This window comes from Cyprinus carpio, chromosome A3, assembly GCF_018340385.1.
Source record: "Cyprinus carpio isolate SPL01 chromosome A3, ASM1834038v1, whole genome shotgun sequence".
Taxonomy (NCBI): Eukaryota; Metazoa; Chordata; class Actinopteri; order Cypriniformes; family Cyprinidae; genus Cyprinus; species Cyprinus carpio.
Window position 1 is genome coordinate 10,711,318 of NC_056574.1, and position 22,542 is coordinate 10,733,859.

The 22,542-nt window shown below is 34.6% G+C and overlaps 1 protein-coding gene across 6 annotated transcripts in view; it reads left to right on the top strand.

The window, feature by feature from the left end:
* LOC109067105 (Fc receptor-like protein 5) overlaps positions 1-21,249 on the top strand; it is a 34,569-nt gene extending 13,320 nt beyond the window's left edge. For 2 of the 6 annotated variants that reach the window (XM_042717768.1, XM_042717788.1), the window contains 12 exons: positions 15,733-15,993; positions 16,177-16,449; positions 16,521-16,655; positions 16,880-17,050; positions 17,652-17,933; positions 18,135-18,377; positions 18,475-18,588; positions 19,539-19,640; positions 19,954-20,010; positions 20,164-20,250; positions 20,561-20,620; positions 20,767-21,249. In XM_042717768.1, the coding sequence (XP_042573702.1) occupies positions 15,733-15,993; positions 16,177-16,449; positions 16,521-16,655; positions 16,880-17,050; positions 17,652-17,933; positions 18,135-18,377; positions 18,475-18,588; positions 19,539-19,640; positions 19,954-20,010; positions 20,164-20,250; positions 20,561-20,620; positions 20,767-20,807 (1,826 nt within the window). In that variant the 3' untranslated portion in view covers positions 20,808-21,249. Of the gene's footprint in view, positions 1-352; positions 587-11,794; positions 12,068-12,371; positions 12,645-12,803; positions 13,071-15,732; positions 15,994-16,176; positions 16,450-16,520; positions 16,656-16,879; positions 17,051-17,651; positions 17,934-18,134; positions 18,378-18,474; positions 18,589-19,538; positions 19,641-19,953; positions 20,011-20,163; positions 20,251-20,560; positions 20,621-20,766 lie in introns of those variants that run through there. The other 4 variants (XM_042717758.1, XM_042717794.1, XM_042717778.1 and 1 more) reach the window with 4 other exon arrangements.
* The last annotated feature ends 1,293 nt before the right edge of the window (positions 21,250-22,542 follow it).

A 22,542-nucleotide genomic window follows, 5' to 3' on the forward strand; every position in this document is an offset into this window, starting at 1 on the left:
CTGGAGACATCTCTCACCTCTGTGTTCGTTTGCTGTGCTTAAATAGGCAGCTCTTAATGATCCGCAGGTGTGGCCGCTCAGCCCGTGATGAGCAGGAGCAGGTGTGACTGCTCGGTTTCCAGAGCGACGCTGATGAGAGCTCGGGACACGTGTCACAATACATAAAGCAGGTCGATTAAACAAGTGCAGGTCGCATCAGTGGGCAAAAAACACTCAGTGGGCAGGCAGTACTAAAAAAAATCTAGTTTTATCATAAAGATAGATTTTTTATTTAATTTTTTGTTATCATATTTTTTCATATAGTCTAACGATTTGCCAACAGCTCATGTTTCCTCTGTTTTTGTAGCTGGTGTGATTCTGGAGAGTCTTCATCCTGTGACTGAAGGAGATAATCTGACTCTACACTGTTTATATAAACATTCAACTCCACCAAACCTCAGAGCTGATTTCTATAAAGATGGATCACTCATCCAGAATCAAACTACAGAGATGATCATCTCTACTGTCTCAAAGTCACATGAGGGTTTCTACTACTGCAAACACTCAGAGAGAGGAGAGTCACCCAAGAGCTGGATCTCAGTCAGAGGTCAGAGTCAATAGAAACTGTGAGCTGGTTTATTTCTTCTTATGCTCTCGTTCAGATACAGTACATGATAAAGTGCTTGTGTGTCTGTTTTTCAGCGTCTCATTCAGAATCTCAGATCTCTGTCCTGCACACACTCAGTTCTGTACTGGCAGTTTGTCCATATCTGCTAGTGACAGTCGTGCTGATTTTCAAATGCTGCAGGATGAGAGGTAAAACGTCTGACTGATTTATTCAATGTTATAATTATTATTTAATTTCAATAATCATCATATTTAAACCAACAAATGAGTCAATATTATCATATATTATGTGCTATCATCTTTGGCTTACTTACTGAGGGTTTGTTATTTGTAAAGTTGCTTCAGAAACAATGTGTTATTAATATTGAATTGACTCTCTTCCTGTAAATCTTTTTCCCTAAAAATACACATATTCCCTCACTGGCACATACATTTTTTGTTGTCAAAATGTATTTCAGCTAATCTAATTAAAATATGATGTCCATAAAAGCAATAAATGGAGAGAGAGAAGAAAAAAAACAAATGCATGGCAATAGTAATACTGAAACGATGTGTGTGTGTTGTGTGTGTGTTGTGTGTGTGGTGTGTGTGTGTGTGTGTGTGTGTGTGTGTGTGTGTGTGTGTGTGTGTGTATTTAACAGGTACATGTTGAAGAGGAAAAAGCTTTAATTTAATCTGTTGTGATGGTGAGAAAACTTCATCTTCAGTTTTGAGAGTGACTGCATTTAAATGCAGAAAAGAACTCCCTTTCTGATCGCTCTGTGTGTGTATGAAATACAGGAGTCACTCCTGATTCACAATGACTAACTTTTTGGCATCTCATGGTTGTTAAAGTCAACATGAACCAGAATTACCAGCCCACTTGACCTCCATTGATTTCTTTCTCATTTGATTTTATTCATGATGAACTGACTGTAAAAAGTAGGTTACACTTGAAATAGATAAGAATGAGGGTAATTTTTTTTTTTTTTTATGTAATATTGACTTTATCCAGAACACACGGATGTTAAACTGTTTAACCCAGGGGTTCTCGACTCTGGCCCTCGAGGTCCACTTTCCTGAAAAGTTTATCTCCAGCCCTAATCAAACACACCTAAACAAGCTAATCAAAGTCTTCAGGATTATTAGAAAGTTACTGTCTGGCAAGTTTGATCAAAGATGAACAGATTTACACCTGGTTTAACTAATTTTATTTTATATATATTTTATTTTTTTTACTTATAAAATATTGGTAACATGGACAAAACCCCTCTGCAAGTTCATGAACTTCACAGAGCTTTAGCATCACAAATACATCCCCATCAGTTCAGTTCATATCATCCCAATGGGCGTTTTATTTTTATATTTTAATATTTATGTTTTGACAGTTTCACTATTGATTTATCACTTAAATAAAAGCTGAATATTTCTTTTCTGTTCTACTTTAATATTATAACACATTACAACCACATTAACATAACATGCAATGTGTATTCTTATATTTTATTATCTTATATCCTTATTTTATTGTCTGTTGTATTGCTGCAATATTTCATGTTTTTAACTGTTTAAGTTTTCTTTTTTTAAAGAAAAAGTGACTTAAAAAAAATCTGGACCTGATGCTTTGTTCAAACTTGTAGTGTCCTTTATGAAAATGCAGATTTTTCAAAACTTTATAATATAACATGGACATAAATGACTGATAAGTATTGACATAAATAAGATTAGTACATAAATCGTGATAAATAATGGAGATGTTGAAGCTCCCGTGTAGGATTTTTATGAGTGAATCTGTTCAAAATAGCCTATTAAAGAGACCGACAGATGAGCTACTTCCACAACTACGTCTACAGTGACAAGTCTTATTCAACAAAGAGAAATATGAGCAATATGAAATGGGCCTAAAATAGTCTAACCAGACAGCAAAGGCAACACATAAAGGCAACATTTTTATAATTTATTTGTAGATGTTAGCCAGCTAGCGTAATACCAAGTTCTAATTAGCATACCCATCAACCTTTCATTTCAATTCTGTGCAACAGTGGACAATGACATAGCCTACTTAAACTTATTTCATTTTAATTAATGCTAGATTATAGCCCTAGTCATGGTCTTTTTCAAAAGACATTTAGAACACTTTTTGGTAAATTAGAAAGCAGCCAGTAATGTGTCCGGAAACTCACAGTCACAGCCACCCCAATCATCACCAGGCACCTGATCCTAATCACTCCCGATCCCAGTCGATAGAGTACTGATCACCTGCACCTCGCACCCAGCAATCACTCACCTGGATAAAGCCATCATCACACCATTACTCCAGTGGTCTGGTCTACTGTTCACTACTCTGAACTGGTGCCTGAACCCGCTCCTCTAAACTTGTTTTTTCTCTGCCCTCAGGTATCCCATTGGACGTCTTCTCCTCTATCCACTCTCCAGAGCTCTGGCTCATTTCCATTCAGAGCGTCAACGTACCATATCGTTGTCATACTGCATCCTGTAAATAAATCTGCTTAACTAACCCTCCGTCTGTATTCTGGTTTGTGACATAATGTAACTGAAATTGAAACATTACAGAAGCTTAAATTTATTTTAAAGAAAATAAAGTAGAATTAATAAAGTAGTTAACTCACAGCAAAAACATTCCACAGTGTCAGTGTTGCCAGTTAAGATGTTCTAAAAAGGCTATTTCAAAATTCTACATAAACATTTTTTAATCTCTTTATTGATATTATTTCTGCTCCTCTTCTTTGCATTGCTTCCAGCCTTGTGTCCCTGATGATTTTCTTTTTTCACTAATGTTTTAGAAATTATACTTTAAGAGTACATAAATGGCTAAACTAATTTACCTGCGTGTGCTATGCATAATAAATGCGTTATGATGATGTATTATAATTATGTCATGACGCAGAAAGTGTTTAAATTAGTCCAACATAGACTTGATCGTGTTGCATCATAGCTGTGTGGGGGAAAAGTCTTTTCCCTCTCATTGGAAATCATGGTGTTGACTCAGAATGGCCTACATAAAATCACTTCTGCCACTGGACAGAGCAACATACGCATAAAAATTGAGCCGTATTGGGTTATACATATATATATATATACACATACATATACACACACAAACACATGCGCACACACAAACTAAAATAAAATGTCTCTGTAAATCATTTACACATACCATATAAAAGTAAAATCAGTAAAGGGTTAAAGCTCTGTTGTTGAATTATCCACAAGTTTTTTTTCCCCCCTCCAATTTTAGACCCATCACCTATGTAAGTTTAATTTGACTTCCAGTACAATAGGCGGTGATAAGGCTTTAATGGAGTTATTTGCCATTAAACAAGAAGAAAGCATAATATCCGGGACATTTATGTACTTTGCCGCCTAAATGGGCTGAAACTTTTCTCACAGTTGCCATTTCTTTTGACCCACAAATCGCGATCCGGAGCATACGAGGATGAAAAATACAGAGGTTAAGTGATTTATGTTATTCACACAGTATTAATTTGATAACATCACACTGTTTTAGACTGATATTTATGTGCTGTGTGTGTGGCTCGTGGTGCGGAGGTGACGAGGAGGTTGCTTTTCAACAGGAACACTGAAAGTAAGTGTTTTATTTCATTTACAATATATATTCTATATTAACAATATTGATTTATAGTGAATATTTATATGCAGTGCAAGTTTAAAAACGGGCCAAAACTTTTCTCTCAGATGACATTTCCTTTGACTACCGGTGCAGAAATGGAGGTTTTAACAGAGAGAACACTGAAAGTAAGTGTTTAGTCTCCTTTACATATTTTATGACGTTATATTATATCGTTATATTATTTTATAACGATATTTTTGTGCTGTGCAGTCCTAAACTTTTCTCATATACAACAGACATGGGTAAGCCACATTTCCATATTTAAGATTATTGATTGTCATGCATAACTTTTTGATCAGTAATATTTGTTATTTGCCTAATAATTAGAAGTCTGGACTCTTTCTAGTAGGGCTGCCCTCGACTAAAAAAAGTTCTTTTTTTTTTTTTTTTTTTTTTTTTTTTTTTTTTTAATTTTATTGGCAGCCCTCATTTTTAACAATTTAACTACCACCATAAGGTTGATGCTGGAGAAAATTAACAAAGCATCAGGGAACATCTGTGTGTAATGAAGGAGGAAACATAGAAGCTGAGTACCAAACATAGAGCTCGTCAAAGAAAGGATGGTGTTGAAAAAATGCTATCGGATAAATTTTGTGTCCAAATATAGCACAGAGGCGGCTCTCTCTGAGTTCCTATGTTTCATACTGGCCAAAATGCTCAGTACAGTAGTGTGTTAATTGCCTTCTTATTTAATTGTTAACTATATTTTAATACTTCTTTCCTCCTTTGGCTTCCTCTTAATATAAGCTCCTTTCGGATCTGTGAGACCACGCCAATGTTGATGTGGACCAACAAATTCTCACACAGCTCTCTGTAATGACACCCCAAGTCCTTCATGTTTTGTAAAGTCCCCTGAAGGAGAAGTTCAGGTGCATATTTGATGACTGAAGATGGCAGACTGAAAAAAGTTAATTAAATCATTACTGCATAGTACCACTGTACTGTACATAGTTTTCATTGTACCACTGACTGAAACCCTATCTCTCTGCCTGAGAATCATACCTGTCTTCTTTCCTGCATGTAACTGTCTTACACACAGTAATGGATGTTAAAAAAAAAAAAAAAAACGAAAAAAAAAAAATTGGTAAAAGCATCCACAATGTCATGTTAATCTAATGAGGTTATTTTGTTTAAAGGCATACAGTTGGAAGCAGCTATTCTGCTCTTGCCTTTTCTGTTCAAGGAGGACCACACAATCTAATCAAAGCACTACACTTATTGCACATTTTGTTATTCAGATGATTTCAGTGCAAACTTTAGTTTTTTGCTTGTTGGTCTACACAAACTATGCTATCTCAAGCTGAAGAGAAATTTTGTTCATTTTCAGTTCGTGGCCAAAAGTATTTGAGCAGTTGTATGACAGTAGTTAAAAGTAATTTAACTCATAAGGTTTGCCTTGCAAATAAATGCTATTATCCCCTCTCCCCCAGGGCCATTCTCAGATCAGCCCATCCCAACACCTAAGATGAAGCTTAAAGGCTGTAGGGAGGGTCATCTCGTGCAGTATGACCACATTGTGCTCACGTTGGATGGACAGTTAATCACAGAGGAGAGCGAGGACATCTCGACGGCACTGGGACTCCTCCTGTGTGTACATTTTGTGTTTGGAATCCAGCATCCTAAAGCAGCGGTTCTCAATTCCAGTCTTGGTGACCCGCCCCCACGTTTTGCATGTCTCACTTATTTAACACACCAGATTCAGATCATGAGCTCTTTAGAAAAGACTCTGCATATAAAAACCAGGACTCTCTCTTCTTCAAAAATGTACATATTTCAAGCTTGTTGCATTATTTTGTATGTGTATAAAACAACAACTCCCCGTATATTGTGATGTTGTATATGTATATTTTCTGGCTTGTCAACAGTAATTTTATTTGCTGCTGAAAGAAATAAATTAAAAGGTTTTGAAAATGGGATGTCATTTTGTTTCTCAGTAAGCATTTAGTACAGGAATTTGAATCTTTAAAGCTGCAATTTGGTAAGAAATGATTAGTTATCATTCATCTTAAGTAAAAGTGACATTTAGAAGCATATTGGCTTATCTATTGTAGTCATATATGACACCTCTAATGGTTCTTTGTAACACATTTTGACAAATGTGCTAATTAAGCTTCTTATCTTTAAGAATATGTGCCATGTGGTACCAAAAGAGGTTCCCCTATGATAAAAAGCCAAAGAACTACTGTTGAGCATCATTTTTGTTGAAGCAATACAGTGCTATACGGCACCTCTTATGGTTCTACATAGCACCATTTGACAAAGTGCTATATAGCACCTGTAAAAATAGGCGCTAAATAGCACTAAAAGTGGTTCCCCTATGATTATGAGTCAAAGAACCAAGTGTATAAGAACGACGTCGGCGCCATCTCAAGTCGGACAAAATTTCTAACCGGCATGCACTGCTTCAAGTCATAATTTGATCGATCTGCGCAGCGCTGCGATTGAGGTGAGCTAATCATAGGCTAAAGACCCAGGTAAATAAATGGCATTATAGTTTTGTATTGTTTTTAGTGTGATCAACTTGTCACTTTTGTAACACGTAACATTTTAATTACATTTTGCTAAAATGAACAAAATGACTAGAAAAAAAAACTTGTGTGGCACTCCCCAGTCATTTTGTGCCCTTGGCAACTGCTTTTTGTCGCCTATGCCACTAAATATGTGTTTTGAGTTTTGAAACTGGAATAGTGTTAATAGTTTTGAAAAATCTTTTAGAAAATGTTAATTTAGTATATAGCATTTTTAGTCATATTTGCCTAATATAATGGATCTGAACTGAGTTAAACTAATAAGCTTAGAGAAAAACATTTAACCCAAGTATGAGTAATAGTAATATTGATGCTTAGCAAACACCACTAATACAAGTCTGTGCTGAGTGTCATTCTACTTTAAGCATACACACACACACACACACACACACACACACACACACACACACACACACACACACACCTAATGTGAGCGCCTCTTCACACTGTTTTATCTTCCAGTGCTTCCTCTTTCACCCTCATGCTGATGATTTACGGGGCAACTTTTTGAGCAATTTTGCTTGGGCACTTTCCCATTGAGAATGGGTAACTAATTTCTATCTGGATACTGTAGATCGGTCATGGGCCCTTTGTCTCACCTGGTTGCCCGATAAATATCATTGTACAATTTAGGGAACATTTTATGTCTGTTGATGATAATTATGTCCTTTAAATCAATTTTCTTAGCAAAAATAATATTTAATCAATTAAGTGAAAGCATATTATAATCTCAGACAAATATTTTGTGCACCCTTTTTTCAGTGTGAAATTGCATTGATATCCCTATATGATGTTGATTGCACATTTTTGTTATAGGGATATAAATGCAATTTCATATATGTGGTGTATTTAATGTTAAGAAACATATCAAAAGTATGTTTTTGGAATTATTGAGTTGTATAAGTGTCATATGGCATAGATTGTTATTCAAGAAGAATATATGTGTGTCAATCTGTAATTTATGTGTTAAACAGAGTAGAGCATTAGTGTCCCCTGCTGGCTGAGTTTTATTTTTGAGCTTGCTAACTTGTTGACGTTTGGGTGCATAAAACAAAGACGATTATTAAACTTTGGTTTTCTCTTAATCATGGCTTCAATGAGTCCTTAAAAAACAAACTTTCTGTTTCTTTGAAATCCCAGGTGGCTGCTCGGCCACAACAATATATATATATATATATATATATATATATATATATATATATATATATATATATATATATATATATATATATATATATATTGTAATATGTATTATATTTGTAAATGATCAAGTGATTGTTGTGTTCCTTATTTATGTCTTTTCTTCTAGTCCATGATATATGAGTGAAAGATGAGCTTGAGAGAGGAAGAGAAAGTTAGTGCTGTTTGTGAAAGAGTAATTGAGTGTTGTATGTCAGTCTCTCTGTTCAGTCAGTGGGATTTGTGCTGTTTAATGGTGTTGGTTGAATCAGTTCTGTTGGGTTGTTGTGCACAGTTTACTGTTTGATGTTTTAAGTAACTATTCACTAGTAAGTACGAAGGAAGATTCATAATTCATCCATCTGCTTGTGAACACACTGGTTGCTTCCTTAAACAAGTTCCCTAAACTAGTTCAAGTTTCTCTGCTTTGATGATGAAAATTATAAAAATATCAAACAGATTTTTCAGTGCTTATCTGAAAACACCAGTGATTAACTTGTGTAAATCTTCAAATTAGAAAACCTTAGAAACCTTTGGAGAAATTTTTGTGTTGTCAAGCTGAGAAATATTTGAGAGTAAAAGTATGGTGTTTCACAAGCAAAGAAAGAAGATTAAAATATTTCTGATGTATAATATATGATGTATAACACAAAGAGAAAAACTCATTACAGTGTGAACATGCTGATAACATATATATATATATATATATAATATATATATATATATATATATATATATATAATCAGCTCCATGTTCACACTGTAATGAGTTTTTCTCTTTGTGTTTTTAAACTGAAACTGTAATTATTTTATTTAAAAAAATTGTAAACTGAATCATGGTTTTTGATCACTGTACATTCTCAGAAATAAAGGTATACAGCTGTCACTGGGGCGGTACCTTTTCAAAAGGTACACTTTTGTACCTATTAGGTTCTAATATGTACACTTTAAGTACTATTTTGGACCTTTAAGGTACCAAAATGGACCATTTAGGTACAAATATGTAGCTTTTGAAAAGGTACCGCCCCAGTGACAGCTGTTGTACCTTTATTTCTGAGAGTGTACATTTACAGAGGAAATCCAGTGTCTTATTCCTTTCTTTCTTTATTTTTCATTTTAAGACAGAGTAAGTGGACCTGAACTCACCTATGCTGAGATTGAAAATAAAGAAAACAAAGGTAAACCAAAAACAAAAAGCTCTTTTCTTATGATTTTATAATTGTATTCTTAACAGTTGTGGCTTTGATTTAATTTTTAAATAACTTTAAAAAGTAACAAAAATCATGGCATTATTTTCCTAAACACCTGTTTATAGTTTCACCTTCATTTTGAGTTCATTTTGTTTAACTTGTAATCATTCTAAATTAAAATAATTATCCATATTAACTGTTGGCATCTATAGGGAGCAGCACTGAGAGTTGTGACAATGTTTACTCTAAACAGAAGTTAGAAACAGATCAAGGTGAGTGTCAAAAATCTGTCATAGTTCACAAGGAGCCACTGAAAACTGCATCTACAAGCATCAAGAAGAATGAAATTAAATAATGTATATAAAAATGTGCAATATGAATTCATTTCTATATTTTCAGGTGCTGGATCTAGTGATGTGACATATGCTCATATTAAATAAATGCCCAGTGTGTGTGTGTGTGTGTGTGTGTGTGTGTGTGTGTGTGTGTGTGTGTGTGTGTGTGTGTGTGTGTGTGTGTGTGCATGCATATGTTTTTCTATACTGATGGGGACTTAAACCTTACACACAAACTCATGGGGACTTCGTGAGGACCTAAATTGAGGTCACGCTTATAAACAAGATTATAAATCATACAAAATGATTTTTTGAGGATGTAAAAATGCAGAAGAGTTTTCTGTGAGGAGGATGGGCCCAAAATTTGAATTCTGGATGAGTGATAATTCTCCACGAGTAAACTGCACAGTTTGTAAATGCCATAAATGTGGTAAGTGGCGGGAGTTTAATGAACCACTGCATCCTCTTAATGCATACTGAGATGAAACGACTGCAGGTTGAATGGGTTCATGTATTTAAAAAAATGATTTTAAAAAAGTTGTGCTTGGGGAAAAAACATTGTTTAAATAAATTTGTGTCAATACACCTGTGTATTGTTGTATCACTGCTTTGTTGTCCAGAGCCTACAGTTCCTCATAGATTTCCAATTTTCTTCTTTTTTCATATGTGATCTTTGAAAATGACAATAAAACACTTTTTACATAAAGAGACTGCTGAACGGGAATTAAGAATAGGACTGCAATTATGGAATTACAACAACCCCCCCCCCACCGGTTAAAATCTTCAAGAACTAAACCGAAGAACATAAAACTGGAAAACTGTTCACAAATACAAATATATCAGAACCAAAATCAGCATCTATTTCAGGTCAGTGACATTAATCTGTGATGGACGAGCAGCAGTCGTTCATTAGTTTCTGCTGCTTCCATCATTCAATAAACACACCAGGATATTACTTATTCTCATAATGAAATCTAAGCTTATCAATTTGATAAAATATGATTCAAATGTGAACATTTTATGTATTATAAAACATGCATGTTAGAGTGACATTTTCTGAAAACATGTGACTAGATTATCAATATTATCAAAATATTTCTATAACACATGAGGTATGTTTGCATGTCTTTAATCTGTCATGATGTTCCTAAAGATCTGACTGCAGGTTTCAGGAAGTCTTGAGGCTTTAACAGTCTGTGTCTTTACCGTCTGTCATCATTCAGTCAGTATGGAGCTCAGTCAACTTCCTCTTGTGCTCTGTGAGTATTATTTCAATGGATGGTAATTGCTATTACATATTATTATTATGTAAATGATCAAGTGTTTTAGTGTTCTTTGATTTGTCTTTTCTTGTTGCTCTGAGTTTCAAATCCAGCTCCATGTTATATGAGTGAAAGATGAGTTTGAGAGAGGAAGTGTGCAGTAAATGCTGTTTGTGAAAGAGAAATGCACTCTGTTGTGTTGTAGATCAGTGTGTTTGTTCAGTCATTCAGGTTTGTGCTGTTTAATGGTGTTTGTTGAATCAGTTCTGTTGGTTTGTTTTAAAGTTTACTGTCCCTGATACTTTAGTACATGTTCACTAGTACACAGTTAGTAAAGGCGTATCTTTATCAGACTGTTTGCTTCAAGTTCCCTAAACAAGTTCAAGTTCTCTTTGCTTTAATGATGAAATCTATAAGACATCAAACAAATGTTTCAGTGTTAATCTGAACACATGCATGTAGTCCCACAACAATATCTTAATGTGAGTTACTACTTATAACGGTCACTGTTTTCAGACTCTGGAAGGTTTTTACAGAAATACTCATTCAGATGCCACTACATCTAGAAAAAATGCTGAGAAAAATTTAAGAGTAAAATTATGGCATTCTTTTAAACTTTATGTCTGTAGTAAAGTAGATTTGTTCAGTTTTATGTTTGTAATGTGATTTTTTTTTTTTGTTTTTTTTTTATTGTTTATTTCATACATTCTGTATGGACTGAATGAGAGTGAATTTGACTCTTATATTTCATAACATATGGGTAATGTCTTGCTAATGGTAACAAACCAGATGAGAAAATAAACAATTTGATTATAAACAACCTTTTTAAACAAGTTTTATTAATGACCATTAGCAGTGAGCAAATACATAGCAAAGTACTTTTCCTTGCACAATGTGCAAATGATTTCATAAGATACAAGTGACCACACCACCCAACAGCTACAGAGAACAACACTTCAGTCTTACCTTATTTAGCATTTAGTTTTACAATCAGGCAACTGTGTTCCAGACTAGAAGCAGCACATAGCAGCAAAGTATTTTTATTGTAAATTGTTGTTGTACAGAAACATCAAAAGCCAAAGTGAGCATTAAGCCTGCTCAACATGTATTCAGAGGAGAGACAGTCACTCTCAGATGTGACATTGATGGTGAAGGAGTCATTAGCTGGCAGTACAGCTGGTATAAAGATGGTTCAGCTAATGCTTTCAGTAAACTACAGGAACACACATTCAGTCCTGTTACTGAGTCTGATGCAGGTAAATACTCCTGTTATGGAGCAGAGAGAGGAGGATCGCGCAGCTCAAACATCAGTGATGCAGTTACACTGACAGTATCAGGTGAATTTGATCATCTCTTCATACACACACAAGTTTAACATGTTATTAATGAGTGATTTCTCAGTTTTTAGATACCAGAGCAGTTTTAATTGTTTTTCCACAGTGGATGAAAAAGTTTAAGAAGATTTTGATTTCAGAATGCAGATGATGACTTCAATTACTAAACTCTCAGTCATCAGTTACTGTAATCTAACCTGCTATTAACCTAAAGATTGTGGGTTTGAAACCCTCTTAAATTTGCATGTTTTATTTATTATGTTATATAGCACATTATTTTTTATTGTGAATTGTTGTTGTTGTACAGAAAGAACAAAAGCCAAAGTGAGCATTAAACCTGATCAACATGTATTCAGAGGAGAGACAGTCACTCTCAGATGTGACATTGATGGTGAAGGAGTCACTAGCTGGCAGTACAGCTGGTATAAAGACAGTTCAGGCAGTGTTTTCAGTGAACTACAGGAACACACATTCAGTCCTGTTACTGAGTCTGACGCAGGTAAATACTCCTGTTATGGAGCAGAGATAGGAGGATCACGGACATCAAACATCAGTGATGCAGTTACACTGACAGTATCACGTGAGTTTGATCATCTCTTCATATCCACACACAAGTTTAACATGTTATTAATGAGTGATTTCTCAGTTTTTAGATACCAGAGCAGCTTAAATTTGCATGTTTTATTTATTATGTTATATAGCACATTATTTTTTATTGTGAATCGTTGTTGTTGTACAGAAAGACCAAAAGCCAAAGTGAGCATTAAACCTGATCAACATGTATTCAGAGGAGAGACAGTGACTCTCAGATGTGACATTGATGGTGGAGGAGTCACTAGCTGGCAGTACAGATGGTATAAAGACAGTTCATTATACAGTAAACTACAGGAACACACATTCAGTCCTGTTGCTGAGTCTGTCACAGGTAAATACTTCTGTTATGGAGCAGAGAGTGAAGGATCACGCACATCACAACACAGTGATGAAGTTACACTGAAAGTATCAGGTGAGTTTGATCATCTCTTTACATACATACAAGTTAAAAATGTTATTAAAGAGTGATATCTTAACCCTTAAGTGCTGTTTGGGGTCTTTTTGACCACAAATGATGTTTGCTGAAATAATAATAATAAAAAATATTCCCTTTATCTAAATGGCATGAGACGTTGTATGGTTGCCAACACTTAGTAGCTTTACATGTAAAAAAAACTGGATTGATATCTTGCTGTTTGTTAGTGTGGGAAAAAAAAGTCACACTCAGTTTGTTTTTAAAAAAACATTATCATCACATTTTGTTGTCTGGGGTCTCTGGAGATGCCAAACTGCACGAGTGTATCCCCCAAACGAACAGCACATAAGGGGGTTAATTTAAGATCCTAGAGCAGTTTTAAGTGCTTCTCCTCAGAAGTGGTTGAAAAGTGTTCAGATATTTTGGGGTCAAGCACCAAACATGTGTAGTGAATTTTCTTTTGCTTATAATTTTGAACCTGGTCTAAAAGCAAGATCCTTTTTCTTAATCTTGAAATGAAGATATTTACAATTTCTGTAATATTGATTATGAGGCATTGTAAAATATATTGCTGTTTTTGTTTCACCACCTCTTGGTCAGAAATGAATTATATTTTAAATCTCTACTTAGCCATTTAGGATTTTATCATAAACTGCTGTACCTGCAAAACACTTTGTTGAATGCTGTGTCTCTCTGACTGCTGGCATTGCTGATGCACTGTAACATGGGTTGAGCTCTGGGCTGCTTATCTAAAGGATGTGGTTCTGAACTATTCCTAGCGTGGTTTAGTTACAAAAGCCTTTGTTCTCCTTTTACTCTTTGCATTGTGCTTAGTTAATGTTGACCTCACTTGTTCCTTTAATTGCTTGCAGCTGCATCTATTTAATTGTCTATGAAATTAAAATGCACTTTATAAGATTTATCAGGGTTTTTGTGGGCCTTAAAAGGTCATAAAAGTCTTCCACAAATCAAAGCCTTAAAAGGTCTTAAACTGGATCAGAGAGTCTTAAATTCATGAAGTCATGGCATTAAATGTTGCATGCCCTGCAAAATAAATAAATAAATTAAAAAATAATAATTAAATAAATAAATAATACAAAATAAATAAATATCTTGTTTTACAATACAATTATATGCATCTTTAAATCAAGATACATTTACTTGACATAAAATAAATATATGAATTATTTTCTGAGAAACTGAATAAAACTAAGTACTTGTATGACATCTTTTTTCATATTATAACATAAAATTAAGCAATATCACGAGCTGTTTTCGCGAATATGAGCATGACTGTAAAACGTGAAACTGATTTTATACAAACCTTCAACAAACAAGTTAATATTAATCAAATTACATTTCAGACACAATTTAATTTAAAAATAGTTCCAAACAAATCCATTTCAGAATTTTCAAAAACAGTTTCTGAGCAACACACAGCAGTGATTTATTACTGAATGTATCAGCTGCTTTGAACATATTGGCTGAATAAATTATTTTGTGACTTATTAAGTGATTTGCCACCACCAATAGCCTACTGGCAGTTTTAGTTTGAAATTCATATTCATTATATTTTTCCATCATATTTTTTCAGCTTCTGTGAATTCTGTTTTTAATGATTTAATTTGACTGGTAACAGTTCTATATTGTCTTATTATTACTGAATTTATTAATTCAATGTTAGATTTTTAAAGGCAGTAAATGTGGCTATAGTTTGATTTTGGTGAAATGTTAATAATATAATGACACATCCAGTGATGCAAATAAATGTAGCCTGAGTTATTTGTAGGCCTATACATATATATACAATACTATTTCATTAATGTTAGCTAATGTATTAACTAACATGAGCATACAATGAACAATACATTTATTGCAGTATTGATTTATCTTTGTTAATATTAGTTAATGAAAATACAGTCGTTCATTGGTAGTTCATGTTAGTTCACAGTATATTAACTAATGTTAACAAACAAATTTTGATTTTAATAATGCATTAGTAAATAAATGCTGCAGAATTGTTGTTCATTTTTAGTTCATGTTAACTACACTAGTAAACTAATGTTAACTAATGAACCTTGTTGTGAAGTGTCACCTTATATAAATGTATCTGCATAAAATAAAGCCACAATACCAACTACCAATAGGAGGTTTCCGGCACAATATGAGGTAAATCCGGCCCTGTGCATGATACTGATTTTTGTTGACAAATTGGTTTTGAACAGTTGTTTAATAAACAACTAAACTGAATTATTATGCCTATTATGAACTGTCTGCTTGACTGTCAGTTTTATTGATCACTGAGAGAGCATTGGCTTGTTATGATGATGGTTCAATATAAAAATTATTTATAAAAAAAATAAAAAAGCTTAGATGTAGTAAACTACTTTTGCCATGTTGCAGTAGCTTAGCTTGCTACATTTCCCAGCTGTAGCTTTAGTTTAGTGAGGCTTCATTTAATGTAGAGTAACTGTTAGCTTAGTTCACAACATTTTCCAAGTAGCTTGCCCAACACTGAACATGATTAACATTTAGCCAGCAAGTATTGCTATATTGACATTAACAAAGTACATGAAATGGCTCATACACCATGTATACCAATAAGAGAATGAAATATTCTAATGAAATAATTTCACTACAAATGATTTTATACTGACAGATATTCCCAAACCAACTCTGACTGTGCTGCCACAGAGTTCATTGTTCACTGGAGACTCAGTTACTCTGAGATGTGAGGTGGATCATTTATGGGATGGATGGGAGTTTCTGTGGAGTAAAAACTCAAACACTGAATCTACTGAAGCTGCAACTAAATCAATTGATTCAGTGAAAGTCTCTGATGGAGGAGAATACAGGTGCAGATCAGGAAGAGGAGGATATTACACACATTACAGTGAACCAGTAACAGTGACAATATACGGCAAGTGTATTTCCTTATTTACTTACATACTGCACAAATGATTTCATAAGCCTAAATAATTCACTGTAATAGCTATACAAAACAACAGTTTAACCTGATTTAGCATGTAGGTTTTGTACTCCAGTTTTTATTCTGTAAAAAAAAATCACATTATTTTCATTGTAAATTGTTGTCATTGCACAGAAAGACCAAAAGTCAAAGTGAGCATTAAACCTGCTCAACATGTATTCAGAGGAGAGACAGTCACTCTCAGATGTGACATTGATGGTGAAGGAGTCACTAGCTGGGAGTACAGATGGTATAAAGATGGTTCATTCTACAACTCCAGTGAACTACAGAAATACACATTCAGGTCTGTTACTGAGTCTGACGCAGGTAAATACTCCTGTTATGGAGCAGAGAGAGGAGGATCACGCAGATCACAACACAGTGATGCAGTTACACTGAAAGTATCAGGTGAGTTTGATCATTTCTTCACATACACACACTCTTTATATGTTATAAAATGATTGATTTCTCTATTTCAGATAGAGCCCAGACAGTTTTAAGTGTTTCTCCACAGAAGTGGTTGACTGAAGGAGATCCAGTGACTCTGATCTGTGAGGTTTACAGCTCCTCTACAGGCTGGACATTCAGCTGGTTCTCTGTAACTGCTTCACCAGGTAAGATATAATGTGCTTAATGTGGTAACAACTCAGTTAACTGGTTTTATTAATTGGTTTTATGTGCATGTACTGGTGCCCATAACTCCCATGAGATTTGATCTGGCCCTGTTTCAGTTAAACTGAATACACTGAGTTACCCCAACAAACATAATTTATAAGTGTAAAAGCATACAGCAAAAGCTCCTTAAGGTGAAATCTACATGAATTCTCATGTTTTGTAGGCAACAGATATCATTATCAGCTGCTCTCAGACAGCAGCAGAGGAGCTGGAGGAAACTACACTGTCAGTTCTGCTGCTCTAAAACACACAGGAGTTTATGTGTGCAGAGCAGAGAGAGGAAACCCAGCCTATAACACAACCTACAGCAACACACAGCCAGTATGGGTCACTGGTGAGTTTAAACAGGATCAGTTTGAATGAGACAGAACTAAAGTAAGAATGTATGAGAGTGTGTTGCATGATACAATGAATGATGTTTCTAGAGCAGGGGTAGGCAACATTGGTCCTGGAGTGCCGTATCCTGCAGAGTTTTGCTCCAACCCTGAAAAAAACCTCACCTGCCTGTAGCCTTAGTAATCCTGAAGAACTAAATTAGCTTGTTCAGGTGTGTTTGATTAGGGTTAGAGCTAAACTCTGCAGGACATTGGCATTCCAGGACCGACGCAGCCTACTCCTGATCTAGAGTCATATAAAGAGGAATCAGAGTTTTCTTGGTGGTTTGAGTGCTATGATGTACTATGAAATCACACGGTTTCAGAATTTAAAAATTCCTCTCCAGTTCGCAACAGAAGAAATAGTAATTTAAAACTGAAGCATGACTATGTATGGAACACAAATGTTACTGATATTATCATTAAAATTATTTTTATTGGGGAACTTGAAGGAAAACAATTAAATAGGCCCAACAAAAAACATTTAACCCATTTAAAAATGAGTATTTCATGCTTAAATTATTTTAAAACATTTCTAAAGAGCTGTAATTGTCTTCTCAGGTGTTTCTCCCCAAGTCTCTCTGGTCATCAGTCCCAGCAGAACTCAACACTTCACATTTGTCTCTCTCTCTCTGAGCTGTGAGGACCAGAGTAACTCTGATAGATGGAGAGTGAGAAGATACACAGAGAATGAACAGTGGGAAGATTGTTCATCATTACTTTGGGCATCACAAACAGGATCTACATGTACATTCATCTTCACCTTCACTTCAGACACTGGAGTGTACTGGTGTCAGTCTGAATCTGGAGAGAACTATCATCCTGTTAATATCACTGTACACTGTGAGTCTGTGTGTATTTGTTTCACTGGCAATTTACAATCAATGCATAAAGCAGGCTGATTAAACAAGTGCAGGAAGCATCAGTGGGCAAAAAAATATAAAATATATAAATATATAAATATAAAACCTTTATTTTTTGTTATCATATTTTTTATGTATTCTTCCTATTTGCCATCAGTTCATGTTTCCTCTGTTTCTGTAGATGATGTGATTCTGGAGAGTCCTGTTCATCCTGTGACTGAAGGAGATACTCTGACTCTACGCTGTTTATATAAATTTACAACTCCACAAAACCTCAGAGCTGATTTCTATAAAGATGGATCACTCCTCCAGAATCAAACTACAGAGATGATCATCTCTAATGTCTCGAAGTCACATGAGGGTTTCTACTACTGTAAACACTCAGAGAGAGGAGAGTCCCCCAAGAGCTGGATCTCAGTCAGAGGTGAGAGTGTAGATCAAAAAACACTATTAAAATCAGTTCTTGTATAATTTACAGCACTCAACTAATTGTAAAAATATATGTATGTCATCTTCTGTAGCCTCAAGATCTGATGATCTCAATCTCATGATAATTGGAGTGACTGCAGGACTGACCGTCACATTTTTGATCACTGTCTTCTTGGTCCTTCTGTGGCGCTACAGAAACAACAAAGGTTCATCTTCTGCCATATTAAAATTCATATATATATATATATATATATATATATATATATATATATATATATATATATATATATATATAAGGTCTAACAGAAGTATCCAGGAATGATATACTATGATGTATAAATTAGATTAAGAATTATACTTATTAAAGCTAAATACATTATTCAGTCAAAAGCAGATTTGAGCAGAGTAATGCATTTTTTATTTACTTTATTTTATTCTTTACCGTTAATGACATAAGACAGCTTGTCACTTTAAGCACGATTTGGGCATGTGCACATGTAAAACAGCATGTGGGTCATTTAATTAGTTCTCTTTCACATCTTATCACGCTTGTATGGTCTAAAATCTTTTGAATGCTTAAACTGACATGCTTAAATAGACCAAAAGCATTTTTTGAACCAGGCTGTAAACATGTTTTTTTCTGTTGGGCACTTTAACATGGGAGTCTATGGGACTGACTCCCTTTTGCAGCCAGCCTCAAGCGGCCAGTCGATGAATTGCAGTTTTAGTCACTTCCTTGTTGGCTTCACGAGAGAGAGCGGGAGGTTGCCGCTCAGTCATGCCCTGTTTTGGAGTTTCCACCCCCATTTAGAGGTCTCCAGGCTGAAGTTATACCCTTCTCCCAGGCCTGGAACGTAGGCTTGTAATTTATTCAACACTGAGAATTGATGGTGAAAATATTCATGTTATCTGTATTGAGTGTCCAGTCCTCCATTTTTTCAACCGATACAGTACGTAAAGCACTCCAAATTAGTCATTTATCAGTTTCCATTTCTGTGAGGATGCAGCGAGAGAGCTTACTATCTATTTACAACCATAATATTATAAATAAATCAAAACATGTCACTAAAACAGTGACATTTATACATGAAAGAGATTTTTGTCAAAAAAAGAAAGAATTTCCTCAGAACATTTACATAATTTTATCTCTGTCTAGGTGTAAGATCTCAGTCTCCCTCTAGTGTCAGTCAACAGCAGAACAGCAGTCAGACATCAGAGCAGAACCAGAGTGACGGGGGATACAACACACTGCTGTCTGGTCAGTCTTTACCTTGTTAACCATAAATAAACACCCATAAATCTTTACAAGCTGAGATGAAAGACACTTAGGTATAACTTTTAACTAACAGGACTGATCTCACAACTAAATCAATTTTCATTCATCTAAAAGTATGTATTCTAGTATCTGTAATTTAGAATGTAAAGAGCACATAAAATATTTTACCCCAGTGCTTTTTATTTTTAAGTTAGTGTCAACATAAAAACTATATTTTTCTGGATAAAATTCATAAAATGCATGGCACAAATATTTATAAAAACTCTATTGGAAATTATTAATATATTTATTACAGGAACTGGTCATATTTATGACTCTGTTGATGCAACAATTAAGAAAGACATAAATACAGGTAACTAATGTTATTTAAAGTATTTAATGTCATAATATTTTATTGAAACAGTTATTTTCTAAAGAAATTGGAAATCAAAATTATCACTGTGATATTTGCAGAGGAAATCAAGATAAACAGGGTCTTTATTAATATCTCTATTTTTCATTGTAGACAGTGAAAGTGGGCCTACTGATCTCACCTATGCTGAGATTGAACACAAATCTACTAAAACACAGATGAAAAAGAAAGAAAACAGAGGTAAACAGAAACAAAAGTCTCTGTTCTGTTGATTTTATGATCATAACAGTAGCTCCATTTGATTTAAACTTCTCCCACAACTCTAAATAATAGCAAAAATCACAAAAGTATTTTCCGAAACATCTGTTTGTGTCTGTTCACTGTGAAATTCTGATCCATAAAGGCCATTTCATGCAGATATTACAAAGTTTATTTAGAGTTCATTTGTTTTAACATGTAATCATTTTAAAATAAAATAATTATCCATGTATTTCATATCACTGTTGGAAATATATAACTACTAGTGATATTAACTGTTGGCATCTTCAAGGGAACAACACTGAGAGTTGTGACATCGTTTACTCTAAACTGAAATTGGAAATGGATCAAGGTGAGTGTAAAACTAAAAATATCAATCACATTTCACAAGAAATCTGCATCTGCTAGTATCATTAGGAAGCTAAGAATAAAATGGAATACTGTTTATAGAAACAACAACATAAAAAGTGCATTCTGAATTAATGTATGTATTTTCAGGTGCTGGATCTAGTGATGTGACGTATGCTCAGGTTAAATAAATGCCTGGAGGAGAAGCTTACAATCCCAGGACGCTGATGAGTTTAGTTTGAGAAGGGCTGGAGAATGACCAGGATCATCAATGCTTTATCATCTTTGTGTTATTGAGCACTTGATGGCAATAGATTTAACAGTACTTAATATGAGTGATGCTGGCCTTCGTGTGCTGATTACAGGAAACAGTAAAAATTCATTTAGTTCTGCACAGTGTAAAATTATGACCCAATGTTCTATTAATATGAATTTTCACAGGTGTTTTACCCATATTTTGAATTTAAATTTGCATTCCATTATGTGGTGTTTAAGGGTTAAAGGATTTCCATAAACCTACTCTATAGCCTTGCTTGAGTTTGTGGATTGTTTATAAACTGGACACTTTGCAGTTGTGATATTGCAGTTTAGGTGTTTTTGTTGTGGTTAGACTGTACATTTATTTTGGGCATTTGGAAGTAGAGATTGTTTCGTTGTTACTGTTGTTTTTTTTTTTTGTTATTATTTTTTTTATTTGTTTTGTAATAATAAAATATACATTAAACGGTGTGCTTACACTGGAGTGGACTGAGTGGAACAGAGTGGGCATTTTCAATTGATTCTTATGAAAAACATTGCTCACGCAGTGAATTATGATATTGACAGTCGAATGGAGAAAGTGTTGAGAGAGTACATAATTTGAGAAATGCTTAACTTTATGCAAATGAGGAGTGCAAAATACCAGCCTGCAGCATATGCCTGGATTTTCAGGTACAACATTTGTCATGAACTTTTAAAAATAGTTTCCATGTCGTTCGTCTTCAGAGCACAATTTAAGATATTTTGGATGAAAACTGGGAGGCCTGTGACTGTCCCAAAGACTGCCAAGTAAATAACAGTGTCAAGGTCCATAAAAGGTATGAAAATCATCATCAGAATACTCCATCTGCCATCAGACGTGCAATCTGGGTTATATGAAGCAACGGGAACACTTTTTGTAAGTGAAGAAAACAAAAATACTGACTTATATATACTTAAATATCCTTGTGGCGTGGATGATACAGAAGAGCATACGCAGCATAGGGTGATATGGAGAGACAGAGGAGACTGTTGACAAGGGAATTGTTGAAAAAAGTCGTTATTTTCATTTTCTTTGTGTACAGAAAGTATTCTCTCTCTGATGGCAGATGGAGTATTCTGACGAGGTCTTTCATACTTTTCTGGACCTTGACAGTGTTACTTACTTGACAGTTGGGAGAGTTACAAGCCTCCCAGTTTTCATCCAAAATATCTTAAATTGTGTTCCGAAGACGAACGAAGCTTTTACGGGTTTGGAATGACATGGATGTAAGTGATTAATGAGAAAATTTTCATTTTGGGGTGGAGTATCCCTTTAATGCGTTGCTAATAGCTTATATTGGTCACAAAAGACTTATAAGGAAGATTAGATTGCTTATAAAGAAGATTATTTTCCTTTCTTCCAGCATGCATTCAACAAAGTATTTTGTTTCATTTGTTCCATATTATTGTTAAATGTTATTCTGTCTGTTGTGTGTGTAATTGTTTTATGTGAAGCTAATGTAATTTCATCAAACTGTGTTTCGTGTTCACAGTAGATTTGGAGAGAAGACTTCAAATATACCAGTAGCGAGAAAGCCACTTGTGTCTGCTTGCACTTGAAGGTAATTACCGATTTGGATCAGTGTGGTATATACTTTTTGAAAGCCACAGACCCCTCACTTGCCTCCCTGAACCTCCTGTAACATA